General features: G+C 42.7%; 1 protein-coding gene across 1 annotated transcript in view; it reads right to left on the bottom strand.

The window, feature by feature from the left end:
- HTR4 (5-hydroxytryptamine receptor 4) overlaps nt 1-15,048 on the bottom strand; it is a 159,012-nt gene extending 143,964 nt beyond the window's left edge. Inside the window, exon 1 of the mRNA XM_043598388.1 lies at nt 14,980-15,048. Coding sequence (XP_043454323.1) covers nt 14,980-15,005 — 26 coding nt within the window. The 5' untranslated portion in view covers nt 15,006-15,048. The remainder of the gene's footprint in view (nt 1-14,979) is intronic.
- Nucleotides 15,049-15,638: the final 590 nt, after the last annotated feature.

Raw genomic sequence — 15,638 nt, 5'->3', positions numbered from 1 at the left:
TTCACTTACTGCCACATGTATTGTGGGAAAAAATTGCACTAGGAATCAAAACCTCTGGATTCTAATCTGGGCTCTGTCATATACCAGTAATGTGACCTTAAGCACAAAAGAATCCTTTTCATAACCTCGCAAAGTTTCATTTCCTTTATCTCATACGCTAGGTTAATAAAACTTGCCCTGATTTGCTGGATGCCATGAGAATTAGATAACAATGCAAGCGAAAGCACGTCGCAAACGCGGAAATACCGTGTAAATAAATTATTAATACGAAGTCTTATCACCAGACAGAACTGTTATCTCATACACCTTCTTAACTACGAACAGCCACACATATGGTCAAGAGTTGGTAAACACTTGTTGAGTCACAAGTATATACTCCTAAAACTCCATTTTTAAAACAAAAGAAAAAAAAATGTTTTCTGATAAACCAAGTGAGGGGTTAGCTTAGGAAAGATAGAGATGTGGAAGAAAAAGAAGAGGGAGAAAAACATGGGTGGTGAACGATAGAAGTGTTGGGCGAGGGGAAAGGCAAGAGAGAAAGAGAATGATGAGCAGTGGAGCCACTTGAATGTAAGATGACACCCGCCAGTAACACAGTGGAGGAGGGGAGGAGGAGGAGGAGGAGGAGGAGGAGGAGGAGGAGGAGAAGAAAAGGTAGAGGCGAATAGGAAAATGTAACAGAGCAGAAAAGGCATAGGTCATTCTTAAACCAGAGCGATCTGTGTGGGAAACATCCAGGGATCGAGAGGGAAGTGAACTCCTTGCTGCCCAGTGACTTTGGGTCAGGTAGGAGAGAACTGGCCATTTGGAGCCATCTGAAGGAGAGCCCAGCATGGAGTCAGCAGCAGGTGCAGACAACGCTCGCTCCATGGGATGAGATGGGGACAGCAAGTGGACAAAAGAAAAAGTAGGGTGTTGAACAACGGCACAGAAACTGAGAGAAAGAGTAAAGGGGAAGAAGGAGAACTTAACAGTCCATAAAGGAAAACCTTTTGCCAGGCCCAACTATTAAGCTCTTGCCTAATGTGACACAGTCTCACTGTGGTTGTGCTTCTTCACCGAATACCTAATAATCTGGGTTGAATTTAACCAGTTCCCTGGACATACTTAAAAAGAAGACTGGAATTTTCAAGCAGAAGAACACCACGGTGGGAATTTTGATACGTGAGAGCGCCTTCAACTTTCTTCTGGCCTCTTAAGGACATTCCTGTGCTAACATTCGAGATCCCCAGCTGATCTCGGTCATCTCTGAGGATGAAAAAGGAGGACAGAGGTAATGGAGCGAGCAGGTTTCTGCTTAGAGAAGAGGGACAATTCCTGGAGAGTGAGACTGTCAAGAAAAAGAGAAAGTCTACCCAAAGGGACCTAATCTCCTGTGAGGGGCCCTGATCACAGAGCACACGGGACCCTCTCTCTGGGATGACACAGGCTCTCTTTCTCAGAGTAGGCTCTCTGTATTGCTGTGACACAACACACTGTCTTCAAAGCCCTTAGCATGGTATTTGGAATAAGTGAAGAAAGTATTAGGAACTCATAGTTGTGAAATACTAGAACTAATGATAATAGCTGGCATAGTAGTAGCCATGGCAGATAAGTGACCGTGGTCTTAGGGCTGGGTGTAATATACCACAGCAGTCTAGTGGTGCAGAGGCGGCTGCCGAACAGCAGTCAGGGGCCGGAGCTCAGGAGGCAGACGTCCTAGGTTTGGACCCTTGGCTCCCCCATGTATTAGCTATGTGAACTTGGGTGAGTTTGACTGATCTTCCTATGTCCCAATGTTACTCCATATAAAATGCTGATAAGAGCAACTTCTGCATAGAATAGAGAGAGAGAATGAGAAAATACTTACAAAAGGGTCTAGCTCGGCGCCTGCACGACTGCTCAACGCCTGTTAGCTAGAAATAGCAGGAATGGTGGTGGGGGTGGTTGCCAAGAGGTACATCCCAGTACAGAACATAAAGTAAAGGGAGCATCCACCCCGTCCCTAAAGCTCCGGTGCCATGAGATCGGCAACAGCTTTCCTAGGGAAAGGCGAGGCCTTTTCAACCTCAAGTAGAGAACCAGTGTTCCTTCCAACCTCCCATCTCCTCTCAAATCCCATAGCCTCAGAATCCATAATTACAAGTGAAATTCAGTGTGTGTGAGGGAGGGAGGGAGGCGGGGGATAGAGGTGGTGGCTGTTAATGTAGAGATAGGCCTGCAGTGATAATGAGATCTTGCCTATACAGTTACAGTCGAAACTTCCTCAATTTTAGTTACATTTCTTCCACACTGTGATATGCCAGACAGTGTGCTAGATAATGGGCACACGGTGTCCAGCAGAGAAGGTAGGCACATAAAACAAACAGTTACCAATTACAAACAGCTCTGACAATTACAAACAGTTGATAACAGCAGTTCGTACACACAGCCCCGGGAGTGTAGAAGGGACACAGGGAAGGCTGGGGGGTCTGCAGGAGATAATTGAGTTTGGATTTAAAGCGCGAGTAGGGAGTTGAGGAAAGACAGGGGATGGGCAAGGTCAAGCTTAAGCTTTAGAAAGATGGCCAGTCATGTGGCAATGAAATGAACTGGAGGTGGGACACTCCCAGTCGAGAGGGAGTTTGGCGATGGTGCCAATCACTCAAAAAAGAGATGGTGAAGTCTCATGACAGCAATGACAGGAAGGGTAGGAGAGGGTTGCAAAGTCAAGGTTACATAATTCTAAATAAAGCAGTGCTAAAATTAAGCTAGTGTAAAAAGGTTACTAGTTATTTTTCCCCCCACAGAGTAAAACCTCAGCAGTTCAACATTAATTGGATAGAAGCATGTCACAATTAATCAAATATGAATTACAGATTTTTTTTTAAATATGACTAACTGCTTAGGCTTTTTCTTTTGACTAGATGAGATATTTTAAATACCTTTCAAATTCTCTGCGCTTAATTAGCAGCATTGGTCTTCCTGCAAAAAAGTAAAGCGAGGTTATTAAAAGCGAATTTTTTTTTCCTGAAGTGGATGGGACCTTTCTCTCCACTGATTTGGTTCCCACAAACGTGCTTCCTGGATTACAAGAAAGTCAATTCCTCTTTCGCTAGTATGGGAAGTCACAACCCTGACCTCAGGCTGATTGCCCAGAGAAGTGATCTGAGAGGGCTATAAATTGTCTCAACAGAGAGACCGGCTGCCCATCCCTTCTCCCTGACAATCAGGGGTGTCAAACTGGGAGATGCTAGCCCATCAATAACACAACCATAAAAAAATGACGTGTTTGAAGTGAACAGACAACCTTCCTGATTCTCAGGATCCCCTGGGGGTGCCTCAATTTGCTTTTCAAAATTTCATCAGCAGTACCGCGATCAAATTCAGTTCAACCCCCGACAAACCATCAAACTATCCCTTTCTAGGGAGAGGATCCGATCTTATCCTCTGCTAAAGTATCAAATTAATTGAAAACTTTCAACAGCAAAACTTAATCTAAAATTCACACTAATTCAATGCACTATTTTCCAAATACTTGTGCACTCTTTACATCATAACCCTCATGAGTCACAAAGAACTTGTTTACTACGAAAAAGACTGAGCTCAACTCTCACAACTGCACTGACTAGAAATCAAAGTACAAAGGGAACACTTCAGTACCTCCACGTTACCTAGAGAGACACGACAGGTGGCTTGCTCCCATAAGCTTTCTGAGTGTAGGAGATCAGGAGGGGCGTAGTTTCTGACTTTCACACTAATTGTGCCAAAACTTCCTTAATCCTTGCGAGTTAAGAGAATGAGATGAGCACTGAAGTCTCAAGAGGGAGGAAGCTTCATATACAGGCAGTCTCATTGATAGTAATATCTGGAGAGATACATTCATCTTTCCTTTGTCTAGATCGTTAGAGCCTTGGGGTGGGGGGGTGGGGGTCAACTTCTGTTCTATTCTATTCATCACGCACAAATTTGGATCGGAATCTTTCCCAAAACTTTTGCCCACTGGGCTCCACACAAATTTAACCAAATTTCTATTGGACAGTCCACACAAGAATGTCTCACAGTTTTCTACACCTCAACCAGCTCCAAACCAGCCTCTGTTTCCATGCAACCCTACTCCTTCTTCATGGTCAACTTCAAAATGTCCTCTTCTTCTTTCACACGTGATTGGTCACTTTCTACCAGGAAGTCTGCTTACTAACTTCCTCTAGAATCTGTATCCCCCTTCCTCTATCCCCTGCTCTCTCAATCTTAGTTCTGGCCCTTCTGCCCCATCCCCTGGACAAGTGTTAAGAGTCTCCTAACTGAGGGGCTTCTGGGTGGCTCAGCTGGTTGATCGTCTGACTCTTGATTTCGGCTCAGATCATGATCTCACAGTTTGTGAGTTCGAGCCCTACATTGGTCTCTGTGCTGATGGCGTGGAGCCTGCTTGGGATTCTCTGTCTCTCTCTCTCTCCACCCATCTCTCTCTCCCTCTCTCTCTTACTCTCGCTCTCTCAAAATAAATAACTGAGACCCTGAGCCCCCACTCCTGACACCCACTGTAACTCAGGCTGCACTCAGCCAGAAGCATCCACCCAAAAGACCTGCCTCCCCTCTTCTGTGCAGACTGATCACATTCCTGGACCTTCCATACCTAGCTTTTCTCATTTCCTATTACCAACTTCTTTTCAAATGCTGCGCAGTTCTCCTCTTTTACGCATTAAAAAAATGACTTTCTGGTTTTATATATCTACATATACGGTCTCTCTGGAATTCAACTGTTGAAGGTTTAGATTGCAATAATTATAAATAATGAACAATGGTGACCTTTGAGATAAGGTGAGGCTAAAAATGTCAGCCAGAGTGTTGGCAGTGAGACCTTATTATAAATATGTGTCTATATCTGATATGCGTAAGGGCATGATAGTATTGAACATTCAAAGATGAGTACTTTGTATAAAACCCTTTGCAAGCATTGAAATTAATAAAGCCATTATAAGTTGAGGAGCAAGTGAGTGGGCAGAGGAGAAGGGGGAAAAAAGGATTATTCTTACAGTTCTTTAGAAATGCAAATAAGAACTTGCCTGAACATCATTACCTGACTGATAAAATGTTAATCATGTAACAGGTATTTATTTAGAAACCTGTTCCAATTCCTTAATTGAAAAAAGATCTTAAATTCAACACAAACCTATTTGCTAAATGGTAATAAAACAAATTCCCAGGGAGAAAATAGCAGGTACTAAATGTCATAATACGGTCTCTAAAATTGAAGACAGTCTTACCACTGTTTTCAAAATTAAAATGACAAAATAAACAATCTTTACGGTCCCAGCAGGCAGATCAAACTCCCTGACCAACTCGACTCTGGCTACAGAAGGCAATGTAACAGTTCAAAATGGCCTCTTTTCAGACAATCGGTATCTGTCACTCTAGTATATGGGGGGGTAGTGCCCAGACTCTCGAAAGGCACGCAAGTCAATTTTTAAAAACCTGGATAAGCCAAACAAATGTGTCCGCCTGGTCTTCAGTTTGAGAACCCAAGTCTGAAAATGTCCAACGACAGACCCTCCATGACACAGAAATCTTTGCACAAGCAAACAAGATCCAGTGATAGACTCTGACATCAAACAAATCTGAGTGAAAATGCAGTCTTTACCTCTTACTGGAAATGTGACTTTGGACAAAACAACAATCTGTCTCTGCCTCACTGACCTCATATGTAATAACAGGGACCCTTTTGGTAAGTGTCTTAGTTTGGGCTGCTGTAACAAGTCACCACAGACTGGATGGATTGAACAACAACCATGTATATCTCACGATTCTGGAGGTTGAGAAGTTCAAGATCAAGGCACCAGCAGTTGGGGTGTCTGGTGAGAACCCACTTGTACCGTGCAGCCGGCCATTTTCTCACTGTTTCCTCACATGGTGGAGAGTGGAGAGCTCTCTGGGAATTCTTTGATAAGGCCACTAATCTCCTTCACAAGGTCTCCACCCTCATGACCTAATTACTTCCCAAAGGCCCCACCTCCTAACACCATCACATCGGGGGTTAGGACTTCATCAGATGAATTTCCCCGGGAACACAAACATTTAGCTCATAACACAAAGGAACCCATAGAGTTGTCAGGATTAAATGAGATCACATAGGTCATGTATAAGCATCGGAACCACTCTTGTCAAATGATCAAGGCAGCAAATAACAGCTAATTTAATGTTTTCCCAGTATTGTCTAAACCCATTTTTCAGATTTAGACATGTTTAATTAAGTAACATTTTCATCTAAATTACATACCCTTGAGAAAAAAGTTTGCTGTCTTTGGACAGTTAGACAACAAGTTGAAAAAAAGCCGTCACTTGGGTTTTAGTCTCAGGTTAACACACTTGTTAGCTGTGTGGGCTTAAGAAAAATCACTTAACCTCTCTGAAACCCTTTGTATTTCCTTTGTGTGCTGTGCTTTGTGAGACTTCTAGAGCCACAAGCCCTAGGCAAAGATGCAGATAATGGAAAGGAGCTTGGAAGGAATTGCAAATAATTCTCAGTGTTGGGCATATGCTTCTTGAGTCTCATAACAGCTAATTCTCATAAAGAGGGACAAAGAGATTCCCCCTTACAAAGACTGAATTCCAGGCGACCCTTCACTGCAGACCATGCTCTAATCCTATTAAGCACTGAGGAAATTCTGGCTGGACTGGAACTGAGAATCAAATAGATCTTGTAAAATGTTTTGTAAAATTAGCAACACCTCAATCCCTGCCTCGTTATTTGCACCCGCAGATTTACACAGGTTCGGAGAAACTATCTAGAAAAATCGTTGTGAAATTGGAGATTTAAATTAAGATTGGGGATGTCTGGGAGGACTCCGAAACAACCAAGCTGTGGTGAGGGATGACAAGATGTCATAAGAGAACGAACCAGATAAGCCAGGGTTGACTGGGGCAAGGAACTCAGAAAGAGTGTGTGTGCGTGGCATTCTGAGAATGTGGATACAGTTGATAGCGACATTCATCAGGGCCCAACCCTTCTGGGTGCCCCTGGAAGATGAGTCTTGAGAAACGGAAATGCCGTATTGCCAATTTCTGACCCGCTCCTGTCTCCAGCAATTCTCACACGCGACCCACTTTGATCAAGTAAGACACAGAATACATATTCTTCTCACTTTACATGTGTAATCATGTTGATTTTCCGTATCGAAAGGCCTCTGTTTTACCAGAGTCAAGGTGCAACCTTTGAGTCCCAGGGGCTAGTCATTCAGCAGGGTATTATTCAGAGTAGCGCCTCAGTGGAACGTTATCACTGGAGGCTGCTCAGCTCGCTGGGGAAACAGAACTTCAGGGACACCTATGAGCACTCACTTTCAGCAGTTACCAAAGACCCAAAACACTTGGGCAACGTGAACTGGGCAAAAGACAGCTCCCTGCAGTCTAGCAGATGGGGACTCAAAAGCACTGAACTTCAAATGTTTACGTCATGAGCTCATAGGATGTGGAGCCCAATGCATTAGGCTCCAGAGCTCTAAGTCCCAGAGGAAACCACGGTGATAGGGAAAAAGCTGTATTGGCCACTTTTAGGCACTCATCTCGACCAGAGGGGAGAAGCCCGAAAACTATGTGTTCCGTACTTCCTTTGCCCCTAGCTTCTGGTGATGTTCTCTAAATGGGAGTCTCAGAATGGGAAAGTGGATTGCAAAAGGGAGAAAGAACCATTTTTTTTGCCCAGAATCTACAGGGGCCTTCAGCAGTGAGAGCAGTAGCAAATGGTTCCTTAAGCAACAAATGCAATAGTACAGCCAGCTTCCAGAAGATCCGCGGCTGAAGCAGGGCTCACCTGACCTCTGGTGAACATACCCTGCTTCTTGCCCTTCCAGGGAGCTTTGTGACCAATTACCTGCATCAAACCTCCCATTGCTTGAAATAGATAAAACAGTCACCATTTTCTGGAGCGGACACAGACAGATACAGAAGCAGAAAGCAACAAGCCAGAGGTGTTTTCCTCTACACGGAGATCACCAACCAAAGGGTTAGTTGCATATAAAGGACAACTGACTATACCGAATAGCATGCAAGACGAGGGGTCAAAAAGACACAAGGAGACCAAGCTCTAGATCCTTCAATTCCCAAACAGGAATGTGCCTAAGTTTGTGGAAGCTTCAGAGTAAAGAGAAAACAGTGCTGGACAGAGTGCAGAAGAGCAGCAGCCTCATCCCAATGAGGCCACTGATTGAGCCTCAAGACTGACCGTCTTCTATCACCTTTGGAAGCCTCAGTTTCCTCGCCACGGAATGGGCCCAATCAGGGACAGATAATCAAAAAATCTCATGGTCGACCAATTAAATGGAGACTGAATTTAAGCCATCGAGAAACTTACATAGTGTGGCAATTGATTAGCAGTCCCGGGGATAATACAAGCCTACAGCTCAAGGTTACTGTGGTGACTAAAGACGACATGTAACCGATTGATCCACGTGAACCATGAGTGAGATACTATGTTAAGAACCTCACCTACTCTGCTTCTGATCCTCACAAACACTCCATTCTCAGATACCCAAGTGAAAGGCTCAGAAAGATTACATAATTAGTTCAAGGTCATACAGCTAGTAACTGGGGAAGCCAAGACTTGAACCTACATCATTCTGCTTGCCCAAACACCATACTCTGGCATCCTGGGGGCTGGCATCTTGGCTGAAGTCCTTGCAGCGCCTGTACTTTGGAAGCTGTGTAGTGTGACAAGCAAGTTAGCTTGGCTCCACATCAGCAGATTCATACCCTGCAAGAGACCAGTGCTTCAGAAATGTAAATATGCCGTCCTCCCTCCATCCTTCTCCCGGGCTCCAGCCTGATGTCCTCCGTGACCTCATGAGGCACAGGGAGTTTCACCACAGGGTGAGTGCCCGTTAATATTTGCTGTGCTCCTCATCTAATCAAAAGACCAACGGAATTATCACCATTTTATCAGTCAAGCAATAAAGTTGAGTATTATTCCCATTTCCATTTCTAAAGCAACATAAAAATAACCCCTTTTAAATGGTACCCACTCACTTTCTCCTTATATGCTAATGCGTGTCACAATTTCAAAGCCTGGAGAGAGATTTCCTGCAAAACATTTCACTGCCTTAAAGCTTCCCATATTCACAGCTCCAACTGCCAAGTTACAAACAGGAGTTAACTCTGGTTCCAAGTCAATTACCTATTGATAAGTCTTTAGGGCAGACAACTTGTATACATGGATTTCAAAGGCTATGTGGTACTTCAAGGCGTTAGAACGTTTGGCATCAGAGATTCTCACGTCACCCTCAGACTTCAGTGAATCATATGTATCCTCACCAGTATTAATAATCAAACCCAAAATCAACTCCCTTATTTTAAAAGTTGCTCTTTCTCTTTGCTAAATGCAGATCATCTCAACGAATTCTTGTAGTCACATTGATTTCCACTTAATTGAATTTCCTCATTTGAAGTAATGAGTGGCAACTTAGCCATGAATTTATTAATCCAAAGCCAGCTACTCACCTTTGCTATGATTTTTAATTAATTCTGTCACATATGTACAGCAGGTGACGGCATTTACATCAGGACTATGTAGTTTATATTTTAAAATATTCAGCTTTTTGTATTTATTCAGACTTTCTGTGTTTTATACACAAGCCTGCAATTTTGATCTTCTGTTCAAAAATGTTTAGTGGCTCTCCAACATAAGGCGTCAAGCTGTACCGAGGGCAGAGGAAAGAAGGGTTCTCTCTCCCGCCCGGAAAACTGGTTTCTTTTTGGGTTCCTTTCTCCCTTCCTTCTTCCCTCTTTCCTTCCTTCCCTAAAGTGGCTAACAAAAATAAACAATATAAAATATTGTCAAGGAAGCGAAGGAAACAAGAGGAAGTGACAAAAAGAGTTGGAAAAATAAAATAACGGCATGTCAGAGCCATAGTGAGTGCCTGGAGAGCTTCTGTTCTTGCTAGTGGTAATTATAAACTTGACTCTGAGTTTCCGAGAAGCTCTAGCAGAAGGAGAGAAATGCTACCATTTTTCGGGAACAATCTGGTAGTTAAAACAAAACAAAGCAAATAGCATGGGCTAGCTCTGAAGTCAATCAAGTCAGTAAGTGATTCGGGGTATCACTAAGTAGTGTCATGAGCTTAGAGATAGCACTGGGCTAAAACCCCACCAGGCTCACTCACTGCCCAAGCACAGGCCGGTGATGTTCTACAATAACTATTGATCGCAAAATCACCAAAGCCATTGTTTCCATTCTCTTTTCTTCATCCCTTCAAAAACAAGGCAAGCTGCTTCCTCCAGGGCCCCAACAAGAAGCAAACAGATCATGACACAGCATCGGGTGAGGGTCAGATTGTTTGGAAAGAGCTGCCTGCAGACCGCTAAATTTGTGAGATACTATTTACCAAAGGAGAGGATTGTCAGGCACGTGCCTCTCTATCCGGCTTTTCATCATGAGTCTATCTATCCTACATCGACTGCTCTCTGCAATGGACAATGCTAAAGAAAAAATACTGAGAATGTTTCTCGTATTTCTTTTTTTTAATTTTTTTTTAATGTTTATTTATTTTTAAGAGGGAGAGAGAGAGCGAGAGACAGAGAGCAAGCAGGGGAGGGGCAGACAGAGAGGGAGACACACAATCCAGAGCAGGCTCTAGGCTCGGAGCTGTCAGCACAGAGCCCAATGCGGGATTCGAACCCACCAACCTTGAGATCATGACCTGAGCTGAAGTCACTCAACCAACTGAGCCACCCAGGAGCTCTGCTTCTTCTTATATTTCTAAAATCAGACCTAGTATTTCTTTTTTCAGTCCTACCTTATAGTCCACAGAGAATATAGCTCATTGTATATCTCACTGATAGGGTTCTTTTGTTGCTGTACTAAATTATATTTATGCAATTGTCTTCTAGTTAGACCAGGAGATTCTTAAGAACAGGCATGTACTGGGTGTCTGGGTGGTTCAGTCAGCTGAGCATCTGACTCTTGATTTTGGCTCAGGTCATGATCCCAGGCTCGTGGGATTGAGCCCTGCATCAAGCTCTGCACTGAGAATGGAGCCCGCTTGGGATTTTCTCTCCCTCTCTCTCTCTCTCTCTCCCTGTACCCCTCTCCCTGCTCGTGTGCTTTCTCTTTCTCTCTAAACAAAAATATATTTAAAAAGAATAGGTACTTATGTTAACTCTTCCCGGCACATGGTTTAGATGTTTAATCAACGTACATAAAACAAATGAAGAAACCCTCACTTGCTTGTTTTTACACACGGAGCAATATTATTTAAATATCACAGAAATATACAACTGCTACAAAACAAATAGTATTAGAAGTTGGTCATATTTTGGCTATACGGCCTCCATCTCCTCTTCCTAAAAATCACCAACTTCTTTGGAGAGCTTAACTTTCCTCCATTTTATGTCATCTCCCTGAGTGGTACCTGCTTCCTCTTATAAAAGCTGGACAGCATGCGATCACATGACTTAGCTCAGCCAATCAGCTGTCACCTCCCAGGGCTCTGCCTCTCAAGTAGCATACGGAAAAAGGCAATGGTTGGACATTATCCATGATGCAGTGATGTCCTGACCAATTCTTCCTAGCTCTATGAGAACTCCCAAAGTTCTTGTTTATTTGCAAGCCTGGTGTCCCACAGCATTCTCATCTTAATTATTTGACCCTGTACCTACGTTGTGGCTTCCCCAAAATTACCTTCGAACACATTAGCAAGTTAGTTTCCGATGCTTGTAGCCAAGAACACTGATAGATGTACAATGGCACAGATCAAGCTTAATTAGCAAACCCAGTTAAAGGAGACCCAGCAAAAATAAAGTGGTCAGTATGGCCAGAGAAAATACTTAAGTGTTAGAAATTTTATTTAGCCCCAGATATCATCAACTAGGACCCCTCTGTCCCTTGATACCTGGGAAAAATTGGCCAGAATCTCTTAATTCTACAGCCCATAGAACTTTAAGATTTTCACTCTGATTTCCTGCCATGATTCTCCTGCCATGTCTATTCTTCTCCACCCTATGCCTTTTGAGTGTTCATTCTCATACACTCATTCTCCCTTCCAAACACACTTTCCCAGACAGGAATGTCAGCCCTCTCACTAATACACACATACGCATTCACGGAACGTATCTGTGGTCTAGTCGAGGCAGTGTGATTACGTGACCTTGAGCAGGTACCACTTTGTTCCTTAGTTACCATGCACTGCACAATGAGGATGACAATGACATGCGCCTCACAGGGCTGCCTAAAAATTAAATGGGATGTTACACATGCAGTTCACAGTGCATGTATGGTAAACCTTCAACTCTCAGCTCCTAGCCAAGCCAGAAAATTTTCCTAACGAACCGGAGCCTGGGAGAGGGCAGCACACACACCATACGTAGGCACTTCAAACAAACAAACAAATAAAGATTCGCAACCTAACTTCCCTCAAAGTCCCTCACAGCCACCATGCCATTGGCTGGTTCACGCTTGTCTAAGCAGTGCCCCAAAGTCCTCCCTTCTCTGAATCTTTTCTCTTGTCCAAACTCCTACCTCCTTTTTCATCTATTCTCCTGTCTTCAGAGCAAGCAGAAAAATTCCTCTCCCGTACCAGGGTCCTGGGCTCTTTGCCTCTCATTTTATGTGGGCACTTCACAAACTGAAGATATTTCCTTACCAAAAAATAAAATAAAATTAATAATAATAATAATAATAATAATAATAATAGTGATAATTTTTGGTTTCTGCCCTTAAAATAATAAAATTTACCCCAATTATGCCTAGAACATTGGTTTCCAGACCCTAGTCATTTGCATGTTACCCTTATAATTTTTTTCACCATCTTTTATTAATGAATATTTTTAAATTACACAATATTTTTCCTTAAACAAACTTACTTTTAGATTTTAAGTGAATGTAGTTTAAAAGGAAACTACATTTCACCACTATAAGTGCCAAAATAGTATTACTCACATGGTAAGAAGGTTACCTTGAAATAAAAATTCACTTAAAAAAAGATATTCACGTACCACCTAAAATCATTATGTATTACTAGTGACACATGCATCACAATTTGATAAATGTGAGCCTAAAATACGTCCTTTATTATGAACATCCAGAGGCTGGACTGAGGAGGGTATGGGTGGAAAGTCTGTGCATTTGTATGTTACTAATTGTGTGGGTAGAGAGTAGGCGTGAGTGAGGATGCGCATATGTCGATGGGATCAGGTTAGAAATGTGACAGAGAGGACGGTCCAGAGATACGATTCTGGGGAGTGATATCATCTTGTATCCTCCAGGATTGTCCCACAGCACCCGGGAGAATGGCTAGTGTTCATTTAATTGAACTATAACCCGCTGTTGGAATCCAACGCTGCTATAAATAAATGTTGAAACACTGGAAATGTTAGGGATCATAAAATCTGAACTATCCAAAAAGAAGCTCCTTTTACCAAAGGAGGCAGTTTGAGACCGTGTCTGAAAGTTAAAACAATGTCATAACTTAACAATCATTGATACTGCTTGCTCCCTTTGGGCTTTTAACAAAAATTAACAACACTAAAATTGAGAGTCTCCAGATTCCGCTCCACTTTGTCTGGACAAACAATGTCACAGACTTTTGGAGGGAAATGCAACACAAGGCACCAGCTTAAAATTCTGGGTTAAAGTTCTAAGCCTCGGCCCCGAGTCAGTGTGTTGGGTAAGGAACCCAGTCCAGGGAGCTTCTACGGCAAGTGTAAAATGTTTTACTGCTAAATATACAGAGCCTTTGTGCCTATCTAGGTAAACTAGAACACAACCCTATTTGAAATATATGCAGTAGACCACCAATGGCTGGGTGATCAGCGAGTCTTTATTCAATATCCACCATGTGCCAGGCACTACGCATGAGACACATTCTACCCTTAAGGAATCCCCGGGTTTGGGGTGATAGTAACATCTCTGCAGCTTGAGTCACCAGAGTTCCTGTCAAGATATTTGACAGCTCCCTTTTATCGTGGCATTCTACTATATCAAACACAGAAGCACAGTGCCTCTCATCTACACCTGAAACATGCTTTCCTATAGGTCTCGAGTGAAAAAAGCACGGCCCTCATGAGTGCACCAGGAGCGTATTTTTTTTTAGAATGTCTTCCAGCGATTGATACGTACGGCTAAAGCTCGGCCCCGAATGCCAATTCATAACATTTAAGCCTTACTGAATACAATTTTCTTCCACGCTATTTGATTGTGCCAAATAAAATGCCAGCAAACCTTTAGAGAAAATCTTCCTTAGGAGCCATCCTATTATCTGATCTCCAAGAGTTGCAGGAAATGACAGGAAAACAAAATAAAACCGTTTAGCTTTATGTAGCTATACCATGCAGTCATCACGTCACGTGATCTAATGACCTGGCTGGAAAAAAAAGAAGCGGGCAGACTAGAACCTGTTATGAGAAAGCTATTTGAATGCATATCTACAGTGTAGATGTACAGAGAGACGTTCTTAAGCTATTTTTACCCTACTTAAATACATCTCCATTCTTCCTATTATAGAGATGAATATCTGTTTTCATGTCGCACCATCTCTCATAATGCAGACTTTTAGCATAAGCACCTAGAAATATTTACAGCCATATTATATTTATCGTTTAGGCAGAAAGGAGGAAAGAAGCCACAAATCATCAAACAGCATCACATTCGTGATTACACATGAAACACTGAAGAAAAGCCACATCTGGGGGCACCTGGGTGGCTCAGCCGGTTAAGCGTCCGACTTCGGCTCAGGTCATGATCACGCGGTTCGTGAGTTCAAGCCCCGCGTCAGGCTCTGTGCTGATGGCTCACAGCCTGGAGCCTGCTTCTGATTCTGTGTCTCCCTCTCTCTCTGACCCTCCCCCCGTTCATGCTCTGTCTCTCTCTGTCTCAAAAATAAACAAAGGTTAAAAAAAAAAAAATTAAAAAAAAGAAAAGCCACATCTGCTGGATGGGTAACTCTACTACAACAGATTTTTCAGAGGCCTCGTAGTTCAAACGGCCATAATTTACGGCAGCATAATTACAGTCCACACAGAAATACAACATACCTCACATTCGCATCAAGTTCGTCCATTACAGGAAACACGCATGGGTGAGTCGGACTGCAGTGCCCACAAGGTCCTATAATGTGGAAATTAAAAAGAAAAAAACAGTTAGACAATGAGTTAATGTGAGAAAATAAAAGTCTATGCTAAGGGGAAGAAATTGCCAGATAATCATGGCTTCCTATTTATCACGACTTTTGTAGAGTATCAGAAAGTATTTAGTCAACCATACTACAGCAAAGAGCTATTGACGTACTGGAGTATGACACAGCCGAGTACCGCAAAGTGGCTTTACCATTTTACTAATCTGGACATTAAAACACATGGGTACTTCTTTTTACTCCATGCTAATCAGCGTACTTTTTGTTCTTCCTGGAAACCCAGCTTATTTATGTGGTCTGCACTAGGACATTAGCTAATGAGAAAACAAGTTGCTACACTGTTATGATGAAAATGGTGTATTCCCTAAAATGGTCAGCCATCACGTTTCCTATGAGGATTTTCAGGGTTTTTTTTTTTTTTCTTTTTTTAACTCTTTTTTGAGGGTAGGTAATCATATATCCGTTTGAAAAGAAAAAAATCTCTTGAGAACTGTCTGCCCTGAAGAAACTCGATGGTCATGCCCATACATACACATTTCCGGAGGGGCCCATGATGCCTTG

The sequence above is a fragment of the Prionailurus bengalensis genome, chromosome A1 (assembly GCF_016509475.1).
Source record: "Prionailurus bengalensis isolate Pbe53 chromosome A1, Fcat_Pben_1.1_paternal_pri, whole genome shotgun sequence".
Classification (NCBI taxonomy): domain Eukaryota; kingdom Metazoa; phylum Chordata; class Mammalia; order Carnivora; family Felidae; genus Prionailurus; species Prionailurus bengalensis.
Note: the sequence above shows the minus strand (reverse complement) of the source record. Positions and strands in the feature narration are given on the sequence as shown.